General features: G+C 31.3%; 1 protein-coding gene across 1 annotated transcript in view; it reads right to left on the reverse strand.

Annotated features, from left to right (window-relative positions):
• The window catches only part of Elk (Eag-like K[+] channel), a 464,478-nt gene that overhangs the window by 107,909 nt on the left and 339,839 nt on the right, over nucleotides 1–16,730 (reverse strand). Inside the window, exon 7 of the mRNA XM_065512744.1 lies at nucleotides 8,375–8,455. Coding sequence (XP_065368816.1) covers nucleotides 8,375–8,455 — 81 coding nt within the window. The remainder of the gene's footprint in view (nucleotides 1–8,374; nucleotides 8,456–16,730) is intronic.

A 16,730-nucleotide genomic window follows, 5' to 3' on the forward strand; every position in this document is an offset into this window, starting at 1 on the left:
CTGTCATCCAGATGAAAGACACTAACCATATCGTCATTGTTTTACCTCTTATAAATCTTGAACCCATACCATCTATTTCAAATAACATTCCCTCCACAATTGAATCGTCGAATCAACACCAGTCACAATCAGTCAAAAATCTACACAGATTAATGTCTTTTTTCTGGTTTAGTCAGACGTTGCCAGATAGTTCTCTTTTTCCGATCCTGTCACTCCTGTCAGTTGTGGTCGGGTTGCCACATATACATTAAACATTTATTACATTAAGCATGATAAAATAACAAGACATTTTTATTTTATTATATTATTTATATTTTATTCCTCATAAAATTAAACAAAAACAAAAAATATATTGTTTTTGGAGAATCAAAAGTCAGCGGCTGAGAATTCAGTAGTCGTTTTTGAGTTTGTTCGTTTCGGTACTTTTTTTATAGTGGTAACGGTAAGTAATGAAGTGGACATGGTTGACATCTAAACAACAATGACGATAGAATTATAATAAAAACTTGAAAAATTGCATTCTGTCATCCAGATGACAGACACTAACCATATCATACCATCTATTCCCTCCACAATTGAATCGTCGAATCAACACCAGTCACAATCATTCAAAAATTGCCAGCCCAGCGACAGCTGTATCAAGAACATTAGGAAATACGATGACAGCAGACCTGTTACAAAAATTTCAAATAATGATGGATGATTTTGGTTACATCTTCTTATATATAAATAGCCCACACTTTTAAGTATGTTATTGTCCACCAATATTGATGAAATATATATGGTTTAAATAGATGTGCACAATATAAAAAAAATATAGCGTTTTAAAAGTGGTCGAATTTCGGCCACCAGGCGATCCTAGTTTTGATAATTCAGGACCGTAATGTATGCAATGAATAAGTAGTACGTTCATAAGGGATTTTGGTTTCATGTTTCACCCACATATTGACAAGTGTGCCAATCGGCCACTTGCAATGACATCCCTGTGTTAAATTCACAGTCAATAACGTTGCGAGTGGGTTGAAAATTCACTAGTAGTAGTTCTTAGTGGCCAACGAATTCGTCGTAGCGGAACTAGTGCAATGAACTGCAGGGTATGCACTGTTACTTCTTATATATACCCTGCAGTTCACTGCACTAGTTCCGCTACGTCGAATTCGGTGGCCACTAAGAACTACTACTAGTGAATTTTCAACCCACTCGCAACGTTATTGACTGGTGAATTTAACACGGGGATGTCATTGCAAGTGGCCGATTGACACATTCTGCAAAGCACTTCACTATTAAATTCAATAGTGAAAATACTCCAGCATTTGTGAAAAAAAAGAAAAAAGAAATTTTTCTGAGAGCGGGGTTGAACACAACCTCTCGCTTTCTAGTCAAATGCTGTAACCACTAAACTACTGAGCTCTTATTTGTACTGCTCTCTAATTGTTATTAAGAATAACATGGGAGTCTACTCTCTATTTTTGCATTTGCTACATCATCACTGAGAACGAAAACACAAACGGCCACATTCAGCATTACATGTGGCCATCGAAGTGGTATATTTTAGAAGATTTTATTTTTCTTGAATTTATTTTCAAAAACTTATGACAAATATCTGACTATTGTATATTACTGAATATGCTGGTGAAATGTAGTGCAAATTATAACCATTTAACTAGCCACAGCGAACTAGTGTGTTGTACAAGTAGTAATATAGCTAGTGAAAGGTTTCCAATTGGCACTTTTCAAACTGCTGGGTACATTGCATTTAATTTATTTCATATATTTCCTCGACAACGGGTATTTATGTCGCTTACGTCTTTTTTGCTATCATGATGTCTAGCCAATATTTTATGTTAAGGCGGTTTCGTCCTTTTAATTTTATTAAAAAACAACTTTATGTTATAATTTATAAGAAATAGCAAATAACAAAAACGTTTTTAACATTAAATTCATTGGTTTAATTCATAAATTACATAAATAATGTTTATCCTGTAATGGTTCAATGGTTTCAAAAATAATTAACTTTAAAGTGAATACTGAATGTAATCTTGATCTGCTTCAGGTAGTGAATCTTTAATAGATTTATCGTATTTTAAATTTAAAAATTTTCAAACCACTTGCATTATTTCTGGTCAATTTTAATTTTTTTGTGATATGTGAAGCGTTTTCAGCAAAAACTTTTGGCGCACTTTAATATTATTATCATTGTAATGAATAACATAATTATAGGTATATTGCCTTTTGGTACTACCACCTCTTCGTCTTTGGACGGACTTTCGTATCATACACGAAATCAACCAGTCTTTTGTCTTATTTTGTTGCCAATACCCCAAAAATGTTCATTTATTGCTAACCGATCTGATGCGGTGAACTTATCGCCACAATGATTTGGACATTTTTTAGTTGCACTCGGATGCGGGTGAAAACTAGTATCATGTTGTTTCTTATTTTGTAATCTCTTTGGTAACATTCTTGGCTTTTTGTAACCCCTTTTACCCACACGTGTATCTTGTTCAATCTCATTCTCAGATTCTTTAGGTACTGAATCTGAAGATTCCGAATCAAAACATGTTTGCGAAAAAGTTTTTTGCTCGGAACAATGATTAGAATCAGTATCGCTACCATTTTTAATTGAAAACTGAAACAAAGTTTTACAACACCACAAAATAATAATTTATCGAAATATATTTATATTAAAACTAGCTTTAGCACGATGCGTTTCGCTACCCCTAGTCACAGAATATACAGAAGTGTCAAATTTGACGTTTAAAAAACTCAAAATCAGATGTTAGGGCAGTTCTCATAAAAAGAGATATCAATATATTTTGTACTACAATATCAGTTGTGTTCGTAACAGAATTGAAATGCACGCAATGATGGTTGTAACGAAACTAATATTTATTTCAATTTACTCTTATTACTAATATTTACATAGTTGCAATTCAGGGTATTCTAATCAAGTGTTGCAATATTTTGGGATTAAGTAATATTAGGATTTTAAGTATTAATAGTAATATATTAATTATCAGTAAAATATATTACATTACTCCACCCCAAAGTTTTCAAGACTACATAGTAAAATTAATTCAAAATTAAATTTGTTTTAGTTTAAAGAAATTAAAAAAATTAGTGTTAATAATTCAATTATTATTGTTAATAAAATTATAATAATTTAAGTTTTGCTTATTGTTTTCGGAAGTGTCATATGTTGATGGATGTGTTGTCGATGATGTTGGTGATTGTGATTCGTCGTTGCCACTAAGATGCTCTGGATCGATGGTTGGAACACTGCGAGGTTTTATCTGGTTGACATGTCGTCTGCAAATTCCCTTTTCTGTATTTATTGTAAAAATTACTTTACCAATTTTTGTTTGTATAGTGCCTGGTATCCACTTCTTCCCCTTGCTATAATTTCTGATGTAAACAGTATCGTTGATTTGATATTTTGGTGAAATTGAAAATTGTTGATATTCCTTGGAAGTTTCTAAAAACTGAGACCAGATTGTGCTTATAGGTCTACCTCGTATGAGTTCTGCGGGGGATTTATCTTCGGCGTTTGGCATAAACCGGTAAGTAGAAAGAAACTTATGGACAGCATCTTTAACTGGCATGTTGTCTTCGATGTTTTTACGAACATAAGTTTTAAATGTTCTGACAAAAAGTTCAGCTAAACCGTTAGAAGCTGGGTGAAACGTCGTAGTTGTAATATGGCGAATACCAAGTGTTGTGCAAAATTGTTCGAATTTGTCAGAGCTTAGCTGCGGACCGTTGTCGCTAACGATTGCATTTGGTATGCCTTCAATAGAAAATTTTGCTGAAAGAGCTGCAACAGTGTCTTCTGTTGTTGTATTTTTCATTGTTGAAACGTATGGAAACTGCGAAAATGCATCGACGCATATGAGCCACATGGAATTGAAAATAGGTCCAGCGAAATCTATATGTATCCTGTCCCAGGGCTTTGATGACTTTGGCCAGCTTTCGTATACTTTAGAAGGAGCTTGATTCTGAACTTTACATATTTCGCATTCAGAAGACATTTTTGTAATGTCCGCGTCGATGTTGTTCCACCAAATGTACTGCCTAGCGAGTTGTTTCATTTTAATAACTCCCCAATGTCCGTCATGTAACATTTTAAGCATTTGATTCTTTAAAGCATCTGGTATAATGACACGAATAAAGTCAGTTTGTATACAAAGTAAATTTTTGTATATAGTTAAATTATTCCTGTGATTAAAAAATGGTTTTAGGTTTGATTGTTCTTGACTGAGCCGGTCTGGCCAACCATTTTTTACAAAATAATAAACAGTGCGTAATGTTTTGTCGGCTTTTGATTCTTTGCAGATGTCTGTCCTCATAGGAATAGTATCAAAAGATATTAAAAAGCATGTGTCTTCTTCTCTATCGAAACTTTCGTCTGTTGCAATAGTTAGACGCGATAATGCATCCGCATTACCATGATCCGCTGTATTTTTATATTTTATCTCAAACTGATATGCCATGAGCGTTATAGCCCAGCGTTGAATACGATGTGCAGTCATTGTAGGTAGGTGTTTATAAGGATTTAAAATGCTTACCAATGGTTTGTGGTCAGTAACAAGGATAAACTTGCGCCCATATAAGAACTGGTGGAAACGTTTAACACCAAAAATAATTGAGAGAGCCTCCTTTTCAATTTGGCTGTAGTTAAATTGATGTTTGTCCAGTGTCTTAGAGGCAAAGTCGATTGGCCTTTCAGATGAAGGTGTGAAATGACAGCACCTATTCCGACGGGCGATTCGTCGGTTGAAAGAATAAGCGGCAAGTTATCCTGGAAATGTGAAAGCTGAGTTGCGTTGATTATGTGCGATTTAAGCTGTTCGAAGGATTTTTGTTGACTTTCTCCCCACCGAAAAGGTATGTTGTTTCTGCGTAACATGTTGATTGGAGCGGCGACAGTGGAAAAGTTTGGCACAAAGTTGTGGTAATAGTTGACTTTGCCCATGAAAGCTTCCAGTTTTTTGATATCTTTTGGTGGTTTCAAATTTTTAACGGCAAGAACACCAGATTCATCAGGTAGTATTCCTTCTGAACTTATTTGACGGCCTAAGTATGTAATTTTTTGTTGTAAAAACATACACTTTTCTTGCTTGCATCGTATACCATTTGCTAATAAAACGGAAAGTACCTGTTCGATTCGCTGGAAATGTTCCTCTAAAGTTGGGGCTGATATTATAATATCGTCTAAATAATTTTGAAAAATAGCAGGGGCGCTAGCTATGCCATAGGGTAACCGTTGATACTGAAAAAGTCCGAGGGGTGTATTAATCACCATTATTTCCTTGGATGTATCATCGAGCTCCATTTGAAGATAAGCTTCCTTCAAATCAATTTTTGAAAAATATTTACCATTTCGAATGGTATGAAATAAACTTTCTCGCGTTGGAAGCGGGTACTGTTCAATGTTAATTTGCGAGTTGACAGCTACTTTAAAATCACCGCATATACGAATTGCATTATTCGGCTTTTTTGCCAAAACAATGGGAGAAGCCCAATCACTAAATTTTACCGGAATAATTATTTTTTGTTCAATTAGTCTTTCTATTTCATCTTTAAACTGAGGCATTTGTGCGAACGGAATTGGTCGACTTCTGAAAAATTTTGGTTGAGCATCAGGTTTTAAACGTACATTTGCTTTAAAGTCTTTAACCGTAAAGTCTCTCAACCACATCAATATTATTGTTTTGTTTTCTGTTTTTATACACTTTTTTATTTTCATATTTTGGTTTTGACATACACACGGGTGCTATGTGTCCCTTTTTTCCACATTTATTGCAAACTGCGTTTTTAAATCTGCACTCTTCCCTCGTATGAGAATTAAAACAGTTTGAACATAATTTATATTTTGGGTTTTCTTTTTTGTGTTTTTTATTTTCTTTTGCAGACAAATGTTTCTTCACTAAATTTATGTCTATTGTTTTTTCACTAGAAGTTTCTTTTATTGTAGCCATAGTTCTTGTTGTTGCCTCATAAGATTCTGCAATAAGTATTACGTCAGAGAGAGTTGCTCTCTGCTTCTGCAAAGCGGCAGACCGAACTGCGTCGTGTGGTGTGTTAACAATTACGTGATCTCGTATCATGTCATCTACATAATTTGATGAACATGTATTTGAGTTACAGATAAACTTACAGTCCCTCGCTAAACCACGGAGATCTGCAATCCACTCTCTGTATGTTTGGAAGCCCTTCATTTGCCTTTTAAAAAATTGTAACGTGCTGCTACTATGTGCTGGCTGACTGAAAAATGTTCCGTTAACTTTTCGGTTAATTCCTTGTATGTTTGGTTTTCTAGACTTGTTACGCCAAACAAATTTTTGAGCAAATCAAACACTTGTACGCCGCACCATGATAATAAAAAAGATTTTTGTTTATCTGCCGACGTTACTGAGTAGGCTTCGAAATGTTGTTGCAATTGTTGCAAATAAGAGTCCCACTGTTGTTGTTCCTTATTGAACTTTTGAAATGCTGGTACCATCATTTGATCAGAAGTGAGTTTCGCTACGGGAGCAGCTTCTGGTTTTTTGTCCAGAAATGATTGCATCCATAATTGTTGTTGTGTTAGCAAATTCTTTGTGAATTCTTGCTGTTGTTGTAAAAGCAATTCTATGCCGTCTAAATTGCCGGTTGTCATTGTTTCGTTGATTTTACTTTTAAAACACGCACAAAATGTGACTTCTTATTTTTTTCTTTTATTTTAAATTTATTTGTTTGATATTTTTTTATGCACAATAAGAAACATTAATAGTTTTTCAAATGTTTTAAAAAAAAAAATTTTATTACTCGTCGCCAAATGTTGTGTTCGTAACAGAATTGAAATGCACGCAATGATGGCTGTAACGAAACTGATATTTATTTCAATTTACTCTTATTACTAATATTTACATAGTTGCAATTCAGGGTATTCTAATCAAGTGTTGCAATATTTTGGGATTAAGTAATATTAGGATTTTAAGTATTAATAGTAATATATTAATTATCAGTAAAATATATTACATCAGTGATGTGTTAAAACAAAACGCTATATACAACACGAATTTGGTAGACAAAGAAATGTGAACAAAACAAACAAATAAATTTGTAAGAAAATTTTTTCGTATTCTGTGGCACAAAATTTTTTAAAATGGAAAATTATAAAAATGTGTGTATTGTTTACGTGTAAATTTAAATGAAACAAAATTCTTGGCTGTTTTTTACATTTGCAAAATAAAACTCCACATGTACAATGGCAATTAAAAGTGAAATATTACAAAAATAAATGATTGCATCAAACTAAATCGGAAAGAAATTGAATTATTGCGGCAGAAAATTAAGACTAAAACAAAATCAAAAGGGCAGTTACTAAAAATGAAACAAATATAGAACTATATTATTTTCTGTCTCGTGATGCCTCTGTATACTTTGTGCCCTAGTTATCGTGGTCAAGCTTCGATCCAGCCTATTTTTAGTCAAACTACTTACAATGATAGGAACGTAATTTAAAATAAAAAGTTAGACTCTAGCTATAAAAGTACTTTAGATATTCGAAAATTACTATTTACTTGGTATGGGTGGTTCCACGCCCATTTTTCCAATTCCGCCCATTTTCAGCCAAGAAGTGCACAATAGTACCGAAGCAAATTCCGTAAAGTTTTGTGTCTTTTATATATAAAAAAACCATATTCACCAGATATTCCATAATAACACAACATTTGACATCGCGTGGTGCTAGGGCCAAAATTTGGTTATATCCCTAATGTATATAGAAGATAAAACAATGCCTTACCACTTGTTGCCACAACTCCATATTGCACAAACACAGGTAAAAATACTAATTTTAGTTCTCGAGGGAGATCGAGAACTATCAATCATTGTCAAAAAACGAAAATCCATAATCATGGCGCTTACGCCTTTTTGGCTGTTATGGCTCTATATTATAAACATGTAGAAAAACATTCAAAATACTGCATTTTGTATGTATATTTGTATATATAAATATGTAATTAGTTGTGATAAACATATTGTGCAGATTATGCAATTTTACATGAAAACTTACTTACTTTTTAGTAATAAATTTACATGCATTTTTAAGAGCGTGGGCAATAATTTAATTGTTATTGCAGGAAACATTTAATTTAGTAAACATACTTTTTGAATGTTTTACAAATTTTTAAAAAAACACCAACCACTACCTCAATATTAGTTCGTGTCCAATATTTTTAGGTTAAACGACAAACCGGTTTTTAAAAAGTCTAATTTTTGTAAACACTACATAAGGTATATTTTACCAACTTGAACAAAATTTAATATAGAATGAGTATATTTTTTTATTAAGAACTTCTTAGTTAGTTTTTACTTTCAATTAACTCACCTCGTATATGTCTATTCCATGGTTAAGAGACCATGAAGTTTGAAAATAGTCTTCAATCCTTTGTTTCAACTCTTTTGGCATCTGTAAAGAATTATAACAAATTTACAAAATTTATTGATTTCAGTATTTGGCATATAATAAAATATAAATAAAAGCTTTACTGTGAAGGAAAACCCCTAACGACCCAACTATAATGTGCAAAAACTAGTTTTAAATAATGTCAAAACTGAACGAAAAGCCTGTACAATGCGGATTTGCTTTAGCAATGCAATGCTAAAGCAAATCCGAAGAGACTATATTGTACTTATGAGACTTAAGGTAATGTCAGCCTAGGCTAAATATTTGACACCTAGATATTTCATGTGTTTGATCAAAACTACATCAAATAATCAAAGGGATGATTCCGTAGTCACACTGTACACATTTAATTGCCATATTTGTTTAATCAATCTACAACGAAATAGTATCAAACACACGAAGGGAAATATATATGGGGCATTTCATGTCAAGTGAACCAACTTTTGAAATCGATGTCTTATAGGAGGTCAAAATTTGAATTTTGGCCAAACAGGTGTTTTTTTTTATCCATATAACTTATTACCTATTGTTCTTAGCAAAATGTGTCCCAAATAGTTTAGATAGCTATTTATGCAATCTTTCGAAAAAAAAATTAAAAAAATTTAATAAAATATTTTTGATTTTTTTTTTAAATCAAAAATATTTTTGACTTTTTTTTTCAAAATGGGCCCTTTTTTTTTATTTTTTTAAGAAAGCTTAGGTCTTTTCCTAAGCGACCTATATGGTCGCTTAGTGGGATACGAGTGGGATATCTATAAAAAAAAATATTTTGTAACTCAAGATTTAAAATTTTTGAATTTTTTTGCAAAATCAAAAACTTTGTTGACTTTTTTTAAAAAAATGGACCCATTTTTTAATTTTTTTTTTGCTCAGAAGGAAGCTTATGTGTTTTCCTTTAACACCCTTTTTGTCGCTTAGTGGGATGCGAGTGGGCTATCTATAAAAAAAATGTTTTGTAACTCAAGACATACAATTTTTTACTTTTTTTTGAAAAATCAAAAACCTTTTTGACTTTGTTTTTCCAAAATGGACTCTTTTTTTATCTCAAAAGAAAGCTTAGGTCTTTTCCTTTAAAACCTTTTTGGTCGCTTAGTGGGATGCGAGTGGGATATCTATCAAAATAAATGTTTTGTAACTCAAGACAAAGGTTTTTAAATTTGCACTATTTTAATTTTTTTCATATTTGTGTGTAAACCTTAAAAATTAAACTTACGCAGAGAAACTAGACACATTAGCCTTTCCGATGGTATGTAACATACCCAACTAAAATTTCATAGCCTCGATACTGTAATACCCATAATATGTTAACCTCAGGAATAAAAATCACTTTTTTTCTATGGAAATGTTGAATAATTTAATTTTGTTATTTATTTGTAATAATAATTAATTTAATATATAATAATAATAATAATAAAAAGATGAATAATTTAGTAAAATTTAATCTTAATCACAATAGATCAATTTATATAATAACTATTTTTACACTTAATTTATGAAGTTTTTAAATTTTCAAATATCCATACTTTTATCCTCCTTATTTGTCACCTTTATTAGCTGCTTTTTTTTGTCAATCCTTTCTTGGCGTTATTAGATTCAGCTACTGATTTCGCTGCTGGCTTCTTTTTTGGCTTTGGAAAGAAATCGCATTGAGTAGATGCAGAAAACTTTTTTAATTTGAGTCTTCCATCGACAAGCGGTATGAAAGCATGGTATTGAGCAGTGCCATCGATTGTTACCGCAGCATCGAATCTGCTCATTAGTGTTTTCAATGTTTCCTCATGATCATCTTTGCTACTAAAAACTATTTTAGTTTCTTTACAATAATTCTTTGCCCAATGGAATAAAGCAGTCGCATCTAAGATGCGATCTTGATGAGAGCACTGGAGGCTATACTTCGCTGCATTTCTTTTGAGGTTTGCTCCAATACCATCACATGCTCCTTTACCATGAGCAGTAGGATGAAAATGCCACTCAGCTGGCATTCCAAAATCTTTTTCATGAGCTGTAAGATTTGCGAAGCTACTTTTGTTTTTAAAATGTTGACGAGCTCCGTCCGAAACGTAGTATACCTTTTCTACTGTAAATTTTGATTTTAGATAATTTAGTAATATCTTCTGGTACTCATAAACTGCAACGGTGTCATGTTTTAAATCGTCGGATATGATTGCCATACTTTTGTGTTCCAGGTTTTCTTCTTTCATGTAGTAAATAACTACTGTGAATATAGTTGCTTGGTCGTTATTGAAGTGGAATGCTTGTATGGAATCCTGAAGAACATATTTATAGTTCTCTGCGAAATCAAATTAAATAATGAATTCACCAGACTTCAAATGTGTTTTCAAGTCCTTGAAGAATGACCACTGCTCTTTGACTAAAAAGTCATGGGTTCTCAAATTTAGCAATCCTCTACACAGTTCTTCCACAAAATCATCCACATTTAAAATTATGGTTTTCAGTTGATTAAATTTTCTTTGATGGATGTGGTTTCCGGGCAATTCGAACATTCACCTAAGTGGCAAGAAGTTGTAGCATTAGGGCACATAGTCAATTTAAGGCAATCGCAGTAATGGTGTAAATCTTCTGATGAATCATCTTTTAAGTAATTTAAGTTGATTTCCTTCAACATCAATTTAACATTTTCATGGTAAATACAAACACATACTGTGTGAGTTCCGCTGCTTCCTGCCAAAACGCAATGTTTTGGCCTCAGTTGTGTAAATTTTGTGAATCCAATTTTGACATCCTCGTATTCAGATTGAAATGTTTGCGAATAATTCATTCAGGTTACAGAGAACCATTCTCTTCTGCATTTGAACTTTCTTGCCATCGATTCGTACAGACATCCAGTCTTTCATCCCTGGCATCAGGCGACTCATATCATCTCGCTGATAAAACTGAGTTATTAGAGATTTAGTATCGCACTCCAAAGTTTTTCCCTTCTTTTTGTTTGGGAGTGTGAGAATCCCATGCTCAGCAACCAATTGTTTGGCAATTCTTGCTTTTCGTTGAGACGTTCCAAACTCAGTCATTGTTTTTGCAGAACTCCATATTCTTGGAGCAAGCGTGAGAAGTTGAATTCTTTCAGCTTCACTCTGTGACGTTTTGTATTTCTCTTTTATTTGTTCAAGAACTTCTACTGCATCCTTATGGTATTGATTTCGACACTCATTCGTTGAATTTGAAAAGTTAGAATAACCATCATCATCAACAGTTCTGTCTTCATTCTCGGAATTACTTTTGTCTTCATCTGGAATAACTTCAACGCAAGGCTCATTACTATTCAAATTCGGTAATTCGTTCAACTTTCCGAGCTCTTTCCTGCATGATCCACAAATTTTCAATCGTTTTGACAGCGTAGGGAATTTTTTTAATAAGCCGTCGGAAATATTTCGCATATCTGATGAACTGTGCTTCATTTTGTTAAAGGGATTAAAACAAAAAGACGAATAAATTTCATTTTCAACCTTAGCCTTTTTAGAAGTCGTAGACATTTTGAATTATGTAAGTATTTATGTAAATAACACACGTCTTAACTTTAACGCTGTTTCTAAAAAACTGATTTCCGTATGTCTTCAGAATGACAATAAATAGTTTTTTAAGATCATATAGGTAGTACGTTTTAATGAATGAGTCTAAAATCTTTTATTAGGGTCAAGAAAGGCTTACATACTAAAGTACCTAGTTTAACCAAATGTTACAAATAATAATAAAAATAAACCACCATATAAATAACCTACCTGTCAACTTCTACCTCTCCACCCACTTCTTAAAGTCAAATGTCATAAAATAATAAATAAACTGGTACTTCGGAGAAGGGCCATAAAATATTTCCACTTGATTCCAAAAATTTGTTTCTGGGGCACCTGATATTTTAACAATGAAAATCACGTGCGCTGAAAACTACCTCTAGGATTGACTAAAAAAGCCGCAAGATACAAAACTCAGACAAATTTGGAACTCAGACAAGGTGGAAAATTAATAGCGGTCGGCCTCATATTGCACCCCTCCAGTGGCTATTATCGGTCAGTTGTTGTGGTTTTTATTTTTAAGGTTTTAGAAACACTTACACACAAATATGAAAAAAATCAATTTAAAAACATTTGTCTTGAGTTACAAAACATTTATTTTGATAGATATCCCACTCGCATCCCACTAAGCGACCAAAAAGGTTTTAAAGGAAAAGACCTAAGCTTTCTTTTGACAAAAAAAATTAATAAAAAAAGAGTCCATTTTGGAAAAAAAAAAAGTCAAAAAGGTTTTTGATTTTTCAAAAAAAAGTAAAAAATTGTATGTCTTGAGTTACAAAACATTTTTTTTATAGATATCCCACTCGCATCCCACTAAGCGACAAAAAGGGTGTTAAAGGAAAACACATAAGCTTTCTTCTGAGCAAAAAAAAAATTAAAAAATGGGTCCATTTTTTTAAAAAAAGTCAACAAAGTTTTTGATTTTGCAAAAAAATTCAAAAATTTTAAATCTTGAGTTACAAAATATTTTTTTTGATAGATATCCCACTCGTATCCCACTAAGCGACCATATAGGTCGCTTAGGAAAAGACCTAAGCTTTCTTAAAAAAATAAAAAAAAAAAAAAAAGTGCCCATTTTGAAAAAAAAAGTCAAAAATATTTTTGATTTAAAAAAAAACTCAAAAATATTTCATTAAATTTTTTTAATTTTTTTTTCGAAAAATTGCATAAATAGCTATTTAAACTATTTGGGACACATTTTGCTAAGAACAATAGGTAATAAGTTATATGGATAAAAAAAAAACCCTGTTTGGCCAAAATGTCAAATTTTGACCTCCTATAACTCAGAGAGTTCTTGACCGATCTTGTTGAAAAATGGTGTCCAATAGAACTAACATTGGTGCAAATTTCATCGCGATCGGAAGACATCGATTTCAAAAGTTGGTTGAAATGCCCCATATTTGTCTTGTGATCACATTTATGATAATATTTTTTATAAATCATTTTTAAATAATGCTGCAAAAAGCTTTATTTTTTTGTTATATACATACATACAAACATAATTCAGACATTTCTATAAAGTGAAATTTTATAGATTTTACTTTACATTTGAAACAAGATATAAATTTAAATACTTTTATTTAAACGTCAAATATTTTATGTTTCTAGTTTGAACACAACATATTTTTGCAAGGCAAACAACAATGCCCTATTGGAAAACATACAGTAGCCCAAAAAAATCTACATACAGGAGAAATTATTATGTTACTTTAATTTAAAGCAGTTTTTTTTTATGAGATATATAATAATATATGTCTTATGTCGATTTTAGCAAAAAAAATTCAAATAACGCCCAAAAGTTCACCGTTATTAGAGTTATTAATTCTGAGTAAAATAACGAAAAATTTATTCTCGGTCACACCTATTAAGTTTCGTAATACTTTGAGCATAAAAACCCAAAAAAAAAATCGTTATTTGACTCAGAATCAAAAATTCTAATAACGGCGAAATTTTGGACGTGATAGGAAATGTTACCCGACTTAAGTGATGTTGTTTTAATTTTTTTTAGTGTGAATTTATTTTTTTAACAAATATATTTCATTACTTTTAACATACAAATACAGCTTTCAACGAAAGAAATTTAATTTGAATTCCTGTATGTAGACTTTATTGGGCTACTGTATGTGTATATCAAAATTGTTCCCGTAAGCTGATATTACAAAATATCTGTCATTTATTCCGAAAACGTATCCTTTTTCCCATTATTGATGGTACGAAACTACATAATAAATTTCTTTTAATAGAATTCATATAGAACGGTCAAAAAAGTACCAAACTGTAAAGTTTTTACCCGTTTTTACTACATTAATCTTGCATTTTCCTATCGTATTTTATTACAGGTAGTCCGAATTCTACAACAAATACTACTCTACAAAAAACAACTTGTATTTTGTGTTTGTAAAAATCTTTCCTAGCTGTCAAACAGCTAAAAAACAAATGAATGCTAAAATAAAAAACAGGAGAGATAAATAAAGACTTGAGTAGAGCAACGAATTTTATTTACTATAACTATATGGAGGATTTCATATCAAGTGAACCAACTATGAAAACACAAACTGAAATTGAGAAAATACAAACTCATATACAGAAATTATTTATACATATCTGTGGACATTTGACAAAACGACTTCTCTCGAGATAAGGTAATTTTGCAGGATTTTTGCAGTATAAAATTTTAATGCGCCGTATTTCTATGACTTTTAGAACATAAGATACGCAATTAAAAAATCAACCTCTTTCAGGTTTTTCCCCAATTTCAATTTGAGAAAACAACTTCTCTCATAGAATTCAATACATTTTAAAAAAAATTAGTAACTGCCTTTTGACAAAACAGCCTTTCTCTATTTAGTTCTAGCACATTTTTACCAATTATTTTTTGACAAAACAGCTTCTTTCGAAAGAAGTCGTTTTGTCGAAAGCAAATATTGAAAAACTTACCACTTGTCTGAGACAAGTAAATTTTTAATTCAGTTGATCGCGAGTAAGGAAATTCGGCACATTTGACAAAATATGTCCAAAAATTTAAATCGCAGGTATATAAAAGTATAGGAGGTATTGACATATTTTTTCACATTTTTATTCCCTATTATGTTGTGAATAAATCCCCATGTGATAATCAAAAATTTCTGAAATTTGTTTAACAAAATTTTTAAAAATTGAAATTGGAGTTTTGAAACTGCCGTTAAAAAAATATTTTTTTTGGTTATACCTGCGAATAGGTTAACGTTATCCTACGAAGACAAAAACTCATATACAAGTAAATATGGATATATTTTAAGTAAAAATAAGCTTTTATTTTAATATTTCTCAAAATATGTTAATTTTGTTCCTACACACAAAAAAATAATCGAGGCTATATTAACTAAGCTTAAATAGTTAATTTCTTTTTATATGAAAACTAAAAACTAAGTTTTATTATCTATGCCAATAGGCAATTCAAACAATACACTTTACCTAAAAACCATCGGCTATATGCATAAAAAACCTTATTGTAGATTTAAAACACAATTTTGTTAACGAACACTTTAGCTTTAAAAACCATTTATAAAAGTGTTGTATTCATAAACGTTTGTTAAAGGCACAATTACTAAAGTACTGATTTTTGTCTAAGCTGGCAATGCTTCTCATTTATTTCTCCTTTTTCGTTGTTAGTGTTGCTTTCAATTAGGATAAAATATTCGTTAATTTTCTTTTTTTCATTGATTGTTTTTAGTAATAATACATTTTTGAAGATAATAACTAATTTTTAGAAAAAAAATGTATATCTGATTCTAGTAAATTTATATTAAGCTAAAATGTATTAATGTACAAAATTTTTTATATAGTTTATTTCAATTATTATTAAAAGTATTCGAATGACGAATATTCTGTGATAAAATAAACATCACTGTATTATAATTTGTTTTATTAATTTATTTTTATTGACATTTTGTTAAATTTTAACAGAATTTAATGAATTTCTATGTGGAAACACATAGTTTTAATTCCGGAGTGGGTATATTAGATTCTTTGGACCTTCTTCCACAATGTTTACACATTTTATTACTATATGGCGTTGCAGGTTAAAAGTAAATGACAAAAATGCCAATCAAACTCACTTGTGAACCCCATATAGTTTACTGCCGGAGGAATATCAAACAAAATCATATACTATTGAAATGGAACTTAATCGCCAGCGGAGTGGAAATTGTGCTTAGCAATTGCAATAGTATCATCTATTATTCCAAATTTATTTTTAAAATCCGCTTTTTTAAGATAAAAAGTAAAAATAATTCCTTAAAGTAGGGTCGAACCTACTTTAAAATTTCTACATTTAAAAATTGTTTATCAAAGGTATTTTAGCTATTAATCGTTTATGAATACAACTCTATGAACATTTTTTTATAAACCTTTTGTAAATGTTTATGCATATGCACAGTGGTTTAGAAACTTTTTTTTTGGAAATAATTCGGTATCTCGGGAACTATTGGAGATATTATTACAAAATTTCACATGGTTAGAGCTGAGGTGTTTTTGAGTTGACTTACACTTGTTCAGCTTCCTAGGGGTAATACGGGCCAGTTTGTGCCCCCTCAAAGTTGGTCACCTCGGGTCTCAAAATTTAAAAAAAAACCCCCAAAAATGCATTTATGATCCGAATGAGCTGAAATTTAAAATATAAATAGTCCTTGAGAAGATCTACAAAAAATACGCTTACGTATGTAGGTTATCTCCTTCAGTTGAAGAAATATTTAGGTTTATTTTTTTTTTTT

Source organism: Calliphora vicina, chromosome 5 (assembly GCF_958450345.1).
Source record: "Calliphora vicina chromosome 5, idCalVici1.1, whole genome shotgun sequence".
Taxonomy (NCBI): Eukaryota; Metazoa; Arthropoda; class Insecta; order Diptera; family Calliphoridae; genus Calliphora; species Calliphora vicina.